The following is a 15,512-nucleotide window of genomic DNA, read 5'->3' as shown; positions in this document are numbered from 1 at the left end:
GTCCTGATGATGTTAATGCTAACTTTTTTCCTCCACCTCTCTCTCTCTCTCTCTCTCTCTCTCTCTCTCTCTCTCTCTCTCTCTCTCAGGCACCAAGCGTTTAGAGTGTGTATTCCCTGATAATACGAGTCGAAGAGTGATCCACCCCAACCTCAACTACCCGTTCAGCATGGTCTACTACAGGAACCACTTCTATTACACTGACTGGAGAAGGTCGCCATCTCTCTTCTATCTGTCTATTTTCACATCTTGATATCTGTCATTATTGATCATTAACCAATAAATCGATTAATTTGGTCTATATAGCGCTCCTGTACCAGCCGTCCTGAGTCTCTCTCTCTCTCTAACGTCTTGCAGGGATGGTGTGATCGCCGTGAGCAAAGACAGCAGTCAGTTCACGGATGAATACCTGCCGGACCAGCGCTCTCACCTGTACGGCATCGCCATAGCAACCACCCACTGTCTATCAGGTGAGATACTGTGACGGCGGCGGACAGAATTTCAGGCGTCACAAAATAAATGTGGGAATAAACTGTGTTTGTCTGAGTGTGTGTGCTGAGTGTGTGTGTGTGTGTGTGTGTGTGTGTGTGTGTGTGTGTGTGTGTGTGTGTGTGTGTGTATTTGAGGACATTTTCCTGTTTACAGTCACAAAAAAGGCAAATTCTGGCTTATTGGTTAAGATTATAGTTAAGATTAGGGGAAGTAGTAGACATTCTCTGTATGTACATCTGTGTGTGTTTGTGTGTGTGAGTTAGGAAATCTATCTATAAGTGTGTAAGTGCGTAAGTCTTAGATACGTACATGCACACACACACACACACACTCACATACAAATTTCCCTCAGACTTGTCATTTTTGCTCTCTATAATCGCGACCAAACCACCTTTTCCAAGTCATCCGTACACACACAGTCTCTGACACACTCACACACACACATACACACACACTGGCTTCAAGGTGTTGCAGACAGTGACCTCACTGCTTTGTGCGGGGGTGATGTCATCACATCCGTCAAGTCCCACCAGATGTCACCTTCACCCTGCAGGCTGCAGTCCCAGCAGGGCAGAAAACACACAGTCAGCCGCACACACACACACACACACACACACACGCACAGGGCCGTGATGGAGGAGAGTGTTGCATTCATGTCACATGGGGAAGACAGGAAATATTATAGGCTGGTCGTGAGGCAGGGAACACTTGATTCACTTTTCACTCTGATTGGCGGGACGGGACGGGTGGTGCATAGTGTTGGTGGAGATACACACTCTACTGGCTGCTCCAATCAGATCACTCCACTAGTTCCAACATGTCACTCACCTCTAATAACAAAAAAAAAAAAAAAAAAAAAAAACTCAAATTGGCAGAGTCTGTTTCTTGTTTTAAGTAAAATTCTAGTTTGGATTGAACCTAATATTTTGATATCAAATATACATAAAATATGAACAAGAGAGTGATTTGTGCTTATGTTTGGGGCTACGATGGAATGAAAGACTTCTCCTGACTTCCTGAGGCATTTCTTAGTTCAATTTTGTTGAGAACAGTCATCATTCCGGGGTTTATTTGAATCTGCGTAGTCTCTGCCTTTAAAAGAAATCGTTTACAATACAGCAGCATCTAATTCACCTGATATTGATACACAAAGATAATTCAGGCAGTGTGTGTGTGTGTGTGTGTGTGTGTGTGTGTGTGTGTGTGTGTGTGTGTGTGTGCATGGCTGACATAAAGCAGCAGTCAGTGTCCGACGACCATGAGAGCTTCAACTCTGCACCACCACACGTTAAAAAAACAGATTTTTTTTTTTTTTCGGGGCTACGAATGCAACCTTTGTTGTGCGGAGAAGAAGCAGCAGTGTGTCATCAGCTTGTATCTGAAGACCAGTCATCACACCTGTCCCCTGTGTGTGTGTGTGTGTGTGTGTGTGTGTGTGTGTGTGAACATATATCCATAAGATAGACAAAAGGACAGTGATTATGCAGCTGTGAACAACCCTCTACCTGGAACCTCTGTACGTGTGTGTGTGTGTGTGTGCACATGAGAGCAAAGAACTGTGATTACACAGGTGTCTACTACCCTCTCCTTCTATTTGGAGTGTGTGTGTGTGTGTGTGTGTGTGTGTGTGCTTGTCATGTTTGATGTGCTGATGTCTGCAGATGGCTGTGAGTCTTTCCAAAGCCGTGTGTTAAATGTACAAAGTAGCCCGCTAAACACAGGATAATCCCAAAACTAGCACCTTGGAAGCTGTCATTGTCAAAACTGCACACACACACACACACACACACACACACACACACACCCTACAGTACAGTAAAGTGTAAAATCGGTCCTTGTTTGAATGTCATGATGAAAGAGTTTGGATGGACCGCCACAAGATTTGTGTGTCTGTGTATGTGTGTGTGTGTGTGTGTGTGTGTGTGAGACACTCTCTAAAGGCGTTTGCCTGCTTAATAATACCCACTCGCTTCAAAGATGTCAATGTGTGGTGTAATTCCGAGCATGATGACAGCTCTAAAACACACTTGTTAAGGGTTAGGTTGCTGTTTTAAGGAGCTTAAAAGCGGTCATCGTCAAGATACACACACACACACACACACACACACACACATACACTTTACAATGACAACTGTTCGTCAGCAGCAGTTGTTAAGTGCAGGACTTTGCTCAGGATGTCGGGTGTGTTTGTTCTGTCATTAGGCTGCACTCCTCATCCTTTCATCCTGTCGCCCAACATTTACACTCAGGAAGAGAAAAGCACATCTTTAGCTCTTCACTTCCAGCTGCCTGCCCACAGGAACACACAATCTGATTTCCACCGCTTTCTACGTGTTGAGAAGAAAGTTAAAGGTGCACTGCGTGAATGTGAATGTGAAGACGTGAGCATGTGAGCAGATCAAGCAGATAGTAGATGGACACGTCTACAGAGTCCTCACTTAAATCAACCCTCGTCTTTTGGGCAGAATGTCCCTTTAACCCTCTGAAAGTCAAATTCTGATTTCTTTCAAAAACATGGGGACAAAGGTGGTGAACAAAGGGACTAACGAAAGTTACACAGAAATAAACAGAACATTACCAAACACATTTCTTTTTAAAAAATGGAGAAAATATTCAGGTGGCCTTTTCACTGCAAAAACGCAAAATCTTACCAAGATTATTTGTCTTATTTCAAGTCAAAATATCTCATTACACTTAAAAGACATGATCACCTCAGAAGTAAATTGTTTTTAGACAATTTAAAATTTGCTTGTTTCATTGGCAAAATTTGCCAGTGGAAAAAGTGAAAATTCACTTGAAATAAGTGAAATTTAGCTAGAAACAAGAAACAAATTTTGCCAATGAAACAAGCAAATATTCACTTGAAACAAGAGACAATCGTCTAAAAACAAGTTACTTCTGAGGTGATCATGTCTTATTTTGAGTGTAATGAGATATTTTGACTAGTAATAAGACATTTTTGACTTGAAATAAGACAAATAATCTTGGTAAGATTTGGACTTTTTGCAGTGTTCCCCCATGTTTTTGAAAGAAATAAAACCAGTTTGCTCTGGTTTCAAAGGGTTAAACGCTCGTGGTTTCAACACGAGCAGCCTGCTTTCCATCCAAGGGTCAAGAGGAGATTGAGAAGGAGATACTGGCTCGGCTGGCCCGAGGTCCTCAAACTCCTTCTGGCCGAGTCCAGCTGTTATCTTGTTCCTGTTCCTCCACAGTGTGCAGATGCGGCTGATAGAGCAGACACACACTCTCAGCACACTGAGGCCTGATCTGTGCCTGGGCTCTAACACTCTCACTGCGGGGGGGGGGGGGGGGCACGCTTCACTTTGACATGCTTTTCTCCCTCCCACATGTAACAAGTCGCCTTTTTGCCACAAACGAATGCATTTCTATCATTCACTCAGGCTCCATCTGTTTCACATAGAGCACATTGTATCAGGGCATTTTTTCTTCCCCCCAAGCTTTCCAGTGGTTTGCATTCAGATTTAACCCTCCTGTTATGTTCACATTTTTGAACATCTTTTATGTTTGGGGTCAATTTGACCCCTGCAGTTTAAACCTCCACTAAATTATTATAACTAAAATTGTTACCAAAGTTTATGTGTCAGGTACTTTATGTTTCTTTGTTGACAACCTAAATAGCCCTTTGAATAAAACATAACTCCCCCCACCCCCACTTATACATCCAGTATTCCTATTAGGCGACAATGGAAAAATATTCAAATTACCATAAAACCTCACTGATTGATCTAAAATTGGAAAGAAATATTAATTTTTGGTGTTTTAATGGCTTTATATTATTTCTAAGTAACGATTTTTGTTATTTATAACCAATGCGGTACAAAGTGTGTACAGGACATTGAAAACATATCATCATGTCAATTTCATGTTTACCCGGTAGTACCCATTACATTAGCAACACTCATTAAATATGAAGCAAACAAAAATGATGTTAATCATTTATTTAGAGACGTTAAACACTGGCTGGGGTCAAATTGACCCCAAACATAATAGGAGGGTTTAGATGCATGTGAATACAAATGACTTGCAGCAGCGTTACAAAGCCGCTCCCAGCTATGTGCATTCTAAAGTGTCGGTGTCGCTTTGTCTTCCAGGGAGCCACTAATGACTGACCGGCGGCCGCAGAGTCCTTTGGTGCTATTATTTTTGGGGCGACTCCTGAGGAGAGGGCGAGGCCGACCCTCCCGAGCGCCCTCCTCAGGCCGCCTCAGAAGAAAGGACACTCAGAAGGGAGCGAGGTGGCTTCCCCGTTGCCACGGCTACACCGTCAGAGCAGATTTACAACCCCCTCCGACGCTCCGACCTCCCCGCCCGTCCCAACACCGACCTCCCCCCCACCCACCTTTACACCGCCTTAAACCTATAACCCCAAAATTAATGTTCTGTAAATTTGTTTTATACCTCATTTTTAGTTTTGTTTTGTTTGTTCGTTTGGTTTTGTGTTTTGTTTCTACTGTATTTTTGTACGTGAGCTCCGTTTTTTCTTTTTTTTTTTTTTTTTGTACGATTTTCTACCGATTAAAGCTGAAAAACGAAGAAATGGAATTCTTTTTTTTTTTTTTTTTAAACAAGCTTTCTGTTCTGTTCAAGCCAAAGAACAACGACGTGAGGAGCTTAAAGAGATGAACGTGACCAAGCCAAAGAGTTCTGCAACCGATGATCAATTTTTCTGTGGCTCTTGAATTCAGTATTCTGCCAGTTTATTTCATTATTTAGCAGGCGGAGTGATTTTTTTTTATGTAGAACTCAACACAGGTGATAAAGTTGCCAGCCAGATTGAGTTTGCCAGGACTTGAATTACCATGACCTGATTAAATATGCAATCAGAATTGGTTGGATTACACAATAATCTGTTGTGTTTTTGTGCAAAATCAACAGCACATCCAGTAGAGAACTGTAACTGTGACAGGTTAGGGATCAGTGTTGGTAGTCAGATATGCTGCAGTCTGATTGGATGTCATCTGTTTCTCAGCCAGATCACAGCCATCATTCCTCTGCACTACTAATCCACATTTCACTCATGATCAAATGACACTAAATTCTTTTTTTTTTTTTTTTTTTGCCAAATACTTTTATTACTACTACTTTTTTTAAAAAAATCTTTTGTATCTTTTTATAAGATGTGATATTTATAACAATAAAATGTGATTCAGGACTTGACTTTTGTGTGTGTGTGTGTCTCTGTTGTGGGTCCAAACTATGATGATCCTTTAAGGCCGGTGGGCGCCAAGAGGGATTCATTTAATCTGCAATTAGTTGTAATCTGTTTAGCAAAAGCAGGTTTAAGCAGAGAAAACATTGTAATTTAAGCTTATTCTTTAATTTGAACTTATGCATTTAAGAGGCACCTGAATGCAGCACACGAAATCTATGATTTTAATAATTACGCTTATTTTTCTTGCATGTATTTATTTGTTCTTGGCATTTTTTTGTGCATTGTCATGTCATTTCATTAGTATTTTTTTTAACTAATTATCTAGTAATTTTCATGTAACTTGCTACTTCTTGCCAATTTTCACGTCATTTCCTTCTAATTGTTCTCATCGCCAATATCAGCAGCCATTTTTCAGTTTTTCGGTTAAATTTTATTCTGAGTGTCATTAAAAAAGTCTTATAAGTTTGAAATCTGACTTGCCTAAAGCTGCAGAGGCCCTGACCAGCAGCCTCTCTTGTTTGGATCACTTCATAACATGACAGGGATGATTTTGTGGTGTTCAGAAGTGCCTGCTGGTTTAGTATTTCTTACTGCTTTAGGTCTCTTGTGCAAGTGTTTCTTTCTATTGTCTATCCAAAGCTGACGTGGAAGATCATGTCCGCATTACAGACTTCAGTGTCAGGCCATATGAAATCAGCCAAACAAACAGGGTGCCCACTCACAGCTCATCTCAGAGTGATGCTAAATGGACTGAGTGGCCAAAAAGCTCAACATCTCCAAATCACACAGGACCATCGATGTTGTTTGTGCGTCGTGTGTTTAAAAGCATGAACATGTTAACAATGCACAAATGTGTTGACGGAGTGCAAACACCATGTCAAAGTGTCAGTTTCATGTGTCAGGGTTCCTACAGCTTAAGACACATTAGATTTAAGACTTTAAGACTATTGAATGACACTTGGAATAAAGTTTAAGACCAAATTTACGATAATCAAAACTGAAGACAAAAATAATCAGTTACTGTGGTAGAACAGAGATGGAAGTCCCTGGAGGCTGCTGGTGGGCTGACTTGGCAGTTTTGTGTTTCTCACTCTGCCTGTGGGATTCAGATGTCTTTATTCCCATCAAAACCATCAGACTGATGATGCTGAGTTTGAAAAACGACATGTTGAAAATACACTGTGCTTCATATACACTGGCTTCCTTGTACCGGTCTCAGCCACGCCGTGAAATCTTGGTTAAAAAGCCAATTTTCACTGAATTCGCAACTTCCCAAAGTCATCCAGGGTGCAGCGACAGACAAACAGCAAAATATCGGTTGTTGGTTCCTCCATCCTGATCTATGTGACATGTGATAGGCATTTGGTAAATTATTTTTTTTTAAAAAAATATGTTACCAGTTATAGATTTTAAATTGCAACACCAGAAAAAAACCTTCATAAAATCCTACTTCCAATGTCTTGACATTTTTAGGACTTTTGTAAGACTGATTCAAGACATTTCAACTAAAACCAACTAAAGCCTTCTTTTTATTGACTGGATTCATGGCGTGTATGAGCCCTGGTGTGTTTCTGACCTGTCTGTCCTTCCATACATGACACTGCGGCACACTTAAGGGTATGAATGGACGCTGAAACAGGGCATCAGTGGCTAAAAATGTGCAACATGAGCTGAGGAACACAGCTGAATATGTGACTTCAGGCCAACTTCAGAATTTTCCAGGATTTCACAAATATTTACAGGACATTTCAGTTGTACATTTTGAGGTATTCCAGGAAGCGTAGAAGCCCATATCCTCCACATAAGAAGCACTGGAGCCATGCACGGTTGTGTTTCCCCAGAAAGCACCACCACCTTCAATCAGATCTCTTGCTCGTTCCACAAAAACTGAAAAAACTCCCCCCAAATTAATGCCACACAAACAGAGGAGCAAATATCCCAAGAAGTCTAAAGAAATTACTCAACAACTGCAGGAGCTTGTCCATGTGTTTTTAGTTGAGGGAGACGAGACATGTAGGTGAAGAGGAACTTGTGACCTTGTTAAAGCGAACAAATGACATGCACACACCTCCAAAATAAGAAGCCAAGAGACGAGTCAACCCAAACGTTGAGAAAAAGAAATGATTTCACATTTTATATGAAATGAAACTGATTTCAGTATCTTCACAATACTACAGTAAAATGTCCAGGTCTAATCTGCAGATCTTACAGTAAGGTTGGCCTCTGTGTGAACTGGACTAGCCTGTGGTCAAAATGGGGCTTGCTCTGATGTGTTTCCCTATTTGAACACACATGCAACAACGGAAAACAAGACTTTTTTTTCTTTCTTCATCAAACCAAGAGGAAAAACAAGGCTTTTCTTCTCCAAATCAAATGAAATCTCAGACAGCACAGTCCTTTCTCCTCTCCTGAGCTCCTCTGGCGTGGCGCTCTCATCTGCCCACCTTGCCCAGCCTGTGGTCTGTCTTGGGGTCGGCCACGACGGCCTGGACGGCCACGATGGCCTCGTTGATCCTGGTCTGCAGCTCCCGCAGCTCCTCGATGTGCAGCAGCCGCAAGATCTGAGCCGCCTCGTTCAGAGTCGCGTCTGAGGAGAGAGCAGGAGAAACAGAATTCAGAATTCTGAGAATAAATTCTAAAATTGTCATAACTGTGACATTAAAGTCAAAATTCTGAGGCTGATTTCAGAATTCTCATTCTTCCCTCAGAATTCTGACCTTAATGTCACAATTATGACAATCTCAGAAATCTCACTTTATTCTTACAATTGTGACTTTTTTTCTCAGAATTCTGAGATTAAAGCTTAATCTGAGTTTAATCTCAGAATCGTCGTTTTTCCCCCAAAGAATTCTGACTTTTAAGTCACAGTTTTGGCAATTTCAGAATTCTAACTTCATTCTCACCACTCTGATTTTTCTCATAATTCTGAAATTACAACTTTGTGTGCGTGTGGAGACCTAATGCTCTTCCATTGCAGCGTAATGCATTCTGAATTAATGAGATTATTATCTAGGAATTCTGTGAAAATTATCTCATTCATTTAGAAAAAAATGCACAAATTGTCACATGGCTGCATCATGCTTCCATAGGGCCGTTATTCATTGTAATACATCAAGAACTTCATTTCTTTTCACTGGTTTTATTCACTGGAACTTGTCTGTTCATAGCCCAGGCTGGGCTCTAGAAGGTAAATGCACTCACCTCCAGTATCGAAACCCAAAAGATGTTTGTCTAAAGCGACTGGAAGACCCTGAGGAGGAGAGGAGAGGGAGATAAATATAGTCCCGCTCATGGACTAGATTCCAACTAGAGGTGCATGATAATGGAAAAACACTGACACTGCCATCTCTTTTTTTCTGCGATACAGACATATTGCAATATGGAAAAATACAGGAAATTTCACCAGATACATGCAGTGTGTTATTCACGTACAAATATAGAATTAACAATCATAATCTTCATCATTTGGGAATTTTAAAAGTCTATCCTTGTCTACCGAAATGACTTTGATTTTGTCCGTATCGCCCAGGTGCAGGACAAAAGCATTGTGCAATGAGAGAAAGGAAAACAGTGTACTGAAAAGTGGCTGTGTTTACCTCTTTGGCTTGGCTGGCTTTAGAGATGGCCTCTGGAGAAAGTCGCTCCTGGATCAGAATTCTTATGGCCTAACGAAGAGACAGCAATCAGCGATGTATTAATAAACCTCTTTCTCTAATGTTTCAACCTTTTCTAAAAGGGTGCATCAACTATCAAATGTCTGAGCTGTAAAACTAAGGTTTAACAGTAAAAAACTGTAAGTGAATAGAGGAAACAGACAATACTGAGCAAAGAACTACCACAAAAATGACGAGTACTCCATCAGAACACACAGCCTCGCTTTACATCTGCTGTTAATCCCATGAGCTCTGATTTTCCTTTAAATTTACCATAAAGCGGCTTCAATGTCAGAAAAACATTCTTTCCCATATTGTACAAAAATGTCACACCCATATTGTGTCTCTGCTGAAGCTCCATCCCATTGAGTGAAATATTCAAAGCCAAGATGCCATTGTTTTATGGCTGCAGCATCACATCAAATAGAAAAATAGAAAGGATCTGCCTGTCTTGCGCATCATGTTATGGACATTTTCCTGGAATGGAGCAGCACATGTTTGGGATCTCAGGAAACCTCAGAATTTAAAGAATTTAAAATGAATTGTTGTGGGTTTGAACAAAAAAAAAACGTGTATTTGTAATGCATTTCGGGCGACTTAACAGCAACCGAAAAGCGTTTGCACATATAACCAGGTTTAAACGTGGCCTCCAGCAGTCGTCACTGTGAGCACATTAAACAGAAATGTAAACACACATGCGTCTCCGATCCACATCCAGCAAGTGTGTAGGTGGAACCCTTCCTATCATGCAGGACACAGGATCACCAGGATGAGACATGTGCTGTGCAGTGGAACCGGAGAGCCGTCACATCTCAGTGAGGACACTGGACATGCATATTAATACCAGCTGGAAAAGTGATCCAGCTCAATGATCCTTAGATACTATCTGACCACTTCAGCTTCATACAGAGCCAAAGGAACTTTTCATTTAGGCGGTAATGACACACTCATTCACTCAATAATTTGATTATGAAACACGAGTTAAATGTTTTGGGTGATTTTACAGCCTTTTGCAGGTGAGCTACAGTGTGCTGTGCTGAGGATGTCGGAAATGTTTGTAGAAATGAGCTCAAGCAATTGGCTCATACATGCACGCTCACCTTGAGCATCACTAAATAGTCATCGTGTCGTTGAATCTTGAGGATGTTGGCCAGAGCCATCACTCCTGCCTTGAAATCTGGTGAATTACCTGAAACACACAGATATACACACTCAAATACACAAAGAAATGTTGAGTTGAAAAAGCAAGGCAAGAGAGGTAAAGGAGGGAGGAAGAGAAGCGAGTCACAATCTAAAGTGTTGTATTTAAGTTGGGCGATGTCACACTCAAACACATACTATTCAAACAGTGACTCATAGACAACACTTCACAGGGAAGCTCTGTCTATGTAAGGCAGAGGGACAGAAACAGAGCGGTGCTGCTGCCTCTTACTGTCGAGGTTGATGAGAGGGTCCACTGGCTTGCTGCTGTTGTTGGAGGCCGACAGCGGCTGACAGTTCTTGTACTTCTCCACTAAAGAGACACACAAAAAAAAAAACAAAAAAAAACCACACAAAATACAACAAGAGGCTATGAACACAGCATGTAACTGAGGCAGGGACTCACTCACTGTTACTTAGGAATCATAGAGATGATCTTGTGGCTGTGTGAGGATTCACATCAGGGGCTAGGGGAATGACTGAGCTGAAGATTGAGAATGTTTTTACCACAACTATCAATTCCCTGATGCAAAAAAAAAAAAAAAAAAAATTAATCTTGACATTTTCCTCACTTCACTCACACAGCAGAAAAGAAAAAGTTGGACATTTAAAGAACTGCACTGAACTGGTAGATTGTGCTGCTGAAGAAGTAAAGTGGCAAAGAAGCCACTTTGATCTGTCCCATAATTTCTTTTCACAATTGAGCTGAACACTTCAGGTTGTTCTAACTGCAATTACATGAAGGAGATACTGTATGCTGGATCATTTTGTCTGATTGAACAAATAAACTAATTAATGAACTGATGATTTAACTAATCAATAAAAACTTTTAAAACAACACTGAAAATCACTGGAATCACTTTACCTTTCATTTTGTTGAGAAATATATTTGTATGCATATATAAATCAGGAAAGTAATATAGGACTGTACGTTAGTGAGCTACACTGCTTTTTGAATCACTCATGTGAGAATATTCATTATTATTCTGATTTATGAGTATCCCGATAATGGAAATTCACCAGCTTTCTATGAGTATTTTTATCACGATCCACAATAAAATCCTATATCTTCCCATCCCTAAGTGGCACCACAGCCAAACTGGCAGCTCTGGTATTCTGCTGTAAGCGGGCAGTGATGTGGGACAGTTCCATGCTTCTCCACTGGAAAGAGGGGAAAGCATGTATTTTCACTGGATGGGTACTGTTTGTTTTTGAGGGTGCCAAATAAAACTCCAAAGAAAATAGACTTGTGGAATAAAATCACGGGAGGGAATGCAGACGGGTGAGCTGGCAGCTCCACCACACGTGGTTCTTTTTACAATGTCTACATCTCCTGGCCATGCTCATAATTACAACTCCATACAGGAGCGGAGCAGACATGCACTGTGTTGTTTTGGTAGCTAAAAGACATTAGCATAATGGTAATTATAAGCATTCTCTATTCAGATTTCATACAGAAGTAAAAAGTAGTCTTAAAATGTGACATGATAATTACATGATGTATATTGAAATAGTTAAAGATAGAGTCTAGTACAGAATACATGCAGAAGAAAAGCATATATACACACACAGGCATGTCCCAAATAAAGCACTGAGACGAGCGCTGTCCTCTTACCGTTGTCTCCGTACTCGTATCGCACAGCCAGTCCCAGTAACCAGTCCACAGCCTCTTTTCTCTCCTGGACGCTGAACGGACAGTTGACATCCTGCAGGTACTGCACACAGGAACAAGACAGGCTCAAACACTACTGCCTAACACTTCCACTACACTGACATTACAGCCACACTATGCAAAACAGACTGCAGTCGACTGAAATCGAGGACCCCTTCGACTGAACTGACAAGAACATGCAGGGGGTGCTGAGGGTTTCACAACTTTTATTCATTTTCCATGATGCTTTTCCTAATTCGAGTTGCGGGGTGCTGGAGCCTGTCCCAGCGCTCACGGGGCGGAACGTGATGAAACAGCTTGGATGGGTTGCCAATCCACCGCGGGGCAGACAAACACCCACACACACATTCATATATTTAGTATCTCCAGTTCATCTGATTTACATATCTTTGGACATCTAAGTTGAATGTCCTACATATTGATTTCAAGGAGCATGATGTACACTGGCTGCACTACAGAACTTTCTCAGACCTTTTTGTAATGAAACAGCAGGTAAACACAGGTGTTAGTAATGATATTAGTTCAGATTCTGTTACATTTTGGTTTGAGAGAGCCAGGGTGCTGCTGTTGTTCATGCTGACTCACTGGAAAGACACTTAAAAAGAACAGATCCTTTAACACTGTCACTGTGTTTACCTGCTATTTCATGTCAAAAATACCTGTTGTGAAGTCGGGAGAATCGGGAGAAGTGTGCTGGTCTCACCTTCTGGTAGGCTATAGGCCAGTCTGAGCTCGGGATGTTTCGGAGGTTGCCTCTGTCTTCTATTTTATAATGTCGAATCTTCTGGTCTTCAAGCCACACGATGCAGTTCCTGAACTGTGTCTCATCTGAGCAGACAGGACACCCAGATTAATACACATTTATTAGGGGTGGGAAAAAAGATCGATTCACTTCACAGTATTTTTTATATATATATATTTTTTTTTATTACTGAGTAGAGTAAGAGTAAAAAAAATACTGGTATCATATGAAACTAGACGGCCTAAGGAATCCGCTGGTACCATGTCATGCTATCGCTCCAAAGTTCAGCTAAAGTTTGTAGAGGGAAAAACTGGCATGACCATTTCCAGCAGGGTCCCTTGACCTCTGACCTCCAGCTCTCTGAATGAAAATGGGTTCTCTGGGCAGCCACGGCTCTCCCCTTTGCAGACATGCCCACCTTATGCTGATCCCATGCAGTTTGGGCCACAAAGCCTGCAGTCCACATGTGTTCTCGTGGCCTGTTGTAAAATGGTGTGTTTGTGCAGACTGGGGCCTAAACAGCCTTGGAGTTGCATCAATTGGCTCTGACTGGAAAGCTGAGACTCTTGTGGATTCCATGAGCCACATTTGATTCATGTGTGATGATGTCGGAATCAGGTATCGAATCAGGTTTAACATTTATAGATGGGAACATAGAAACTTTTACATGTGTTGTAATTCTTTCAGTAGAACCATGAATACACTGACAACTGTAAAATCACTTTTAATTTACAGGACAGAGAGGCAAGCTGAAAAAGTAACAAGTAACAGCTCCAGCACATACTGGGCTTTCTTTATAGTCCTATATATAGTCCTGTGTATGACATTAGGTCTTTAAAACCCACATAAATAGCAGTAGAGTGAAAAGTTAGGTGACACTGAATATAGGCTGTGATTGGCTGTATGAGATGGCAGCGAAGCGCTGCGATATCTCGTAGGACAGACCGGTCTACCAAACCACATAAAAAATGTGACAGCATTATAAATCATTGGTTATCTGTAACTTTACAAAGCTGGTAGGACATGTAACGCGGTCCTTTACGAGTCACTGTGGTTTTCGGGTTAATTCGGCATACAAATAGTCGACCAAGTACTTCTCTTTTCAGTAAAATATTATCTTTTAAATCGCCACCGCCCTCCACGGCATGCTTGTAGTTAGTTGAAAAAAGAGGCAAACAGATGGTCACCGCTGAAATTTTCTGTAACGAGTCCTGCCCGGTGTATTAGGTGTGAGCCGAATTACAGAGGGAGTCATGACACTTTGTAAAAGGTTCGCACTTATGTTCTAATGTGTACGGACTTTGCCAGAAATTCAAGTTATGCTGAAACACAATTTGTTTCAGTGCAGTTTGGTGTGACGTCGTCTCAAGACAGCTGCACGTACATAGTGTGAGCGTGTATGACGTTAGCCGGCTAGCCGCTGCTGCCTCATTCAAAAACTCCCCGACAACAAGTTTCTTACCTGTGCAATCAAATCCGTTGGGATTGTGATAATCTAGAGCTGTCAGTTTCCTCCGAAACATGTTAATATGTATTTAATACGCCAAAGACTGGCTAAACTGTCTTAGCAAATATCTAACCTGGCTTTCCCTCTGCTTACTCTCTACGTGCAGCAATACGCATGCGCAAATCGGCAACCACAACTTCCGGTTGTACCTATCAAAATAAAAATGTGAGCTGACAGGACATCACATAAAAGAAAAAAGAAAATTTCAGTGGTGTCTGTGAAATGAGGCATAAATGCTGAGGATTCTTTGTTTCCCTTTGTTATCTTGTCTTTGCTGATTATCTGTTCCCGTAACATTATACATTGTGAGATTACAGCCTGGATTACATGAGATTGGATGGATTGGAGCATGCATTCTCAGTTTGTAACACTAGAGGGACTCCTCTCATTTTCACAGCGCTTTCTCTTCCCATCCCAAATAACTAAACTATTCTGCCACATCCTAATCCCACTTCAAATAAAATTAATTACTTAGTTCAGTTTAACCCCCTGAAACCCACAGGTCTGACAAGCTTTAACATGGATATGCAATTTATTTATTTATTCATTTATTTTTAGCTGGGAAGAATAGAGTTTTGTCTAAAAAAAAAAAAAAAAAAAGAAGAAGAAGAAGAAGAAGAAGACAATTAAAAAAAATCATAACCTAATCCTAAAATAAAACATAAATAAATAAATGGGAGTTTTTTTTTTTTTTTTTTTTTTTTTTTTTTTTTTTTAAAAGACAAAAAATTAAAACTGGTCATTTTGATTTATAAGGGTTATTACTCTTTTTAATATATATATTTTTGAAGACAATCTGCACTTTTCCAGCAAAGTAGCAATTTTAAAAGAACTATATGGGTGTGTGTATGTATGTACATCATCTTCAATGTTTGCATTACAGTAATGGTTCTGGGGGCAATGGCTGGACTCAGGGTTACAGAGTCCAAATCCAAATCAGAAATACTTTCTTGATCCCCGAGGGGAAATTGGGTCAGTTGCAGTTGCTCAGATTTTCAAGAGAAGAATATTTTATAAGCAGATGTGAAACTGTGAGAAATAGAAAAAGGAATAAGAAAAATAAAAATATGTGC

General features: G+C 40.8%; 2 protein-coding genes across 5 annotated transcripts in view; one reads left to right on the top strand and one right to left on the bottom strand.

The window, feature by feature from the left end:
- The window catches only part of nid2a (nidogen 2a (osteonidogen)), a 57,223-nt gene extending 51,652 nt beyond the window's left edge, over window positions 1–5,571 (top strand). For all 4 annotated transcript variants that reach the window (XM_030075108.1, XM_030075100.1, XM_030075091.1 and 1 more), the window contains 3 exons: window positions 90–213; window positions 358–470; window positions 4,605–5,571. In XM_030075108.1, the coding sequence (XP_029930968.1) occupies window positions 90–213; window positions 358–470; window positions 4,605–4,615 (248 nt within the window). In that variant the 3' untranslated portion in view covers window positions 4,616–5,571. The remainder of the gene's footprint in view (window positions 1–89; window positions 214–357; window positions 471–4,604) is intronic.
- Window positions 5,572–7,768: 2,197 nt separating this feature from the next.
- Window positions 7,769–14,562, bottom strand: rtraf (RNA transcription, translation and transport factor). Its single transcript, XM_030074877.1, has 8 exons — window positions 14,395–14,562; window positions 12,894–13,018; window positions 12,134–12,233; window positions 10,751–10,831; window positions 10,419–10,507; window positions 9,262–9,330; window positions 8,867–8,915; window positions 7,769–8,252 (listed from the first exon to the last, which is right to left on the bottom strand). Exons 1-8 carry the CDS (start codon window positions 14,453–14,455, stop codon window positions 8,098–8,100), a joined length of 729 nt encoding a protein of 242 aa, XP_029930737.1. The 5' UTR covers window positions 14,456–14,562; the 3' UTR covers window positions 7,769–8,097.
- Between the last annotated feature and the right edge of the window lie 950 nt (window positions 14,563–15,512).

Source organism: Myripristis murdjan, chromosome 2 (genome assembly GCF_902150065.1).
Source record: "Myripristis murdjan chromosome 2, fMyrMur1.1, whole genome shotgun sequence".
NCBI classification, from domain to species: Eukaryota; Metazoa; Chordata; class Actinopteri; order Holocentriformes; family Holocentridae; genus Myripristis; species Myripristis murdjan.
Note: the sequence above shows the minus strand (reverse complement) of the source record. Positions and strands in the feature narration are given on the sequence as shown.

Coding starts and splice junctions, on each gene's coding strand:
- rtraf (XM_030074877.1), bottom strand. CDS start 14,455: ATGTTTCGGAGGAAACTGACAGCTCTAGATTATCACAATCCCAACGGA. Junction 8,916..9,261: donor AAGCCAGCCAAGCCAAAGAG/GTAAACACAGCC, acceptor TCTCCTCCTCAG/GGTCTTCCAGTCGCTTTAGA. Junction 8,253..8,866: donor TTTGGGTTTCGATACTGGAG/GTGAGTGCATTT, acceptor CTCTCTCCTCAG/ACGCGACTCTGAACGAGGCG.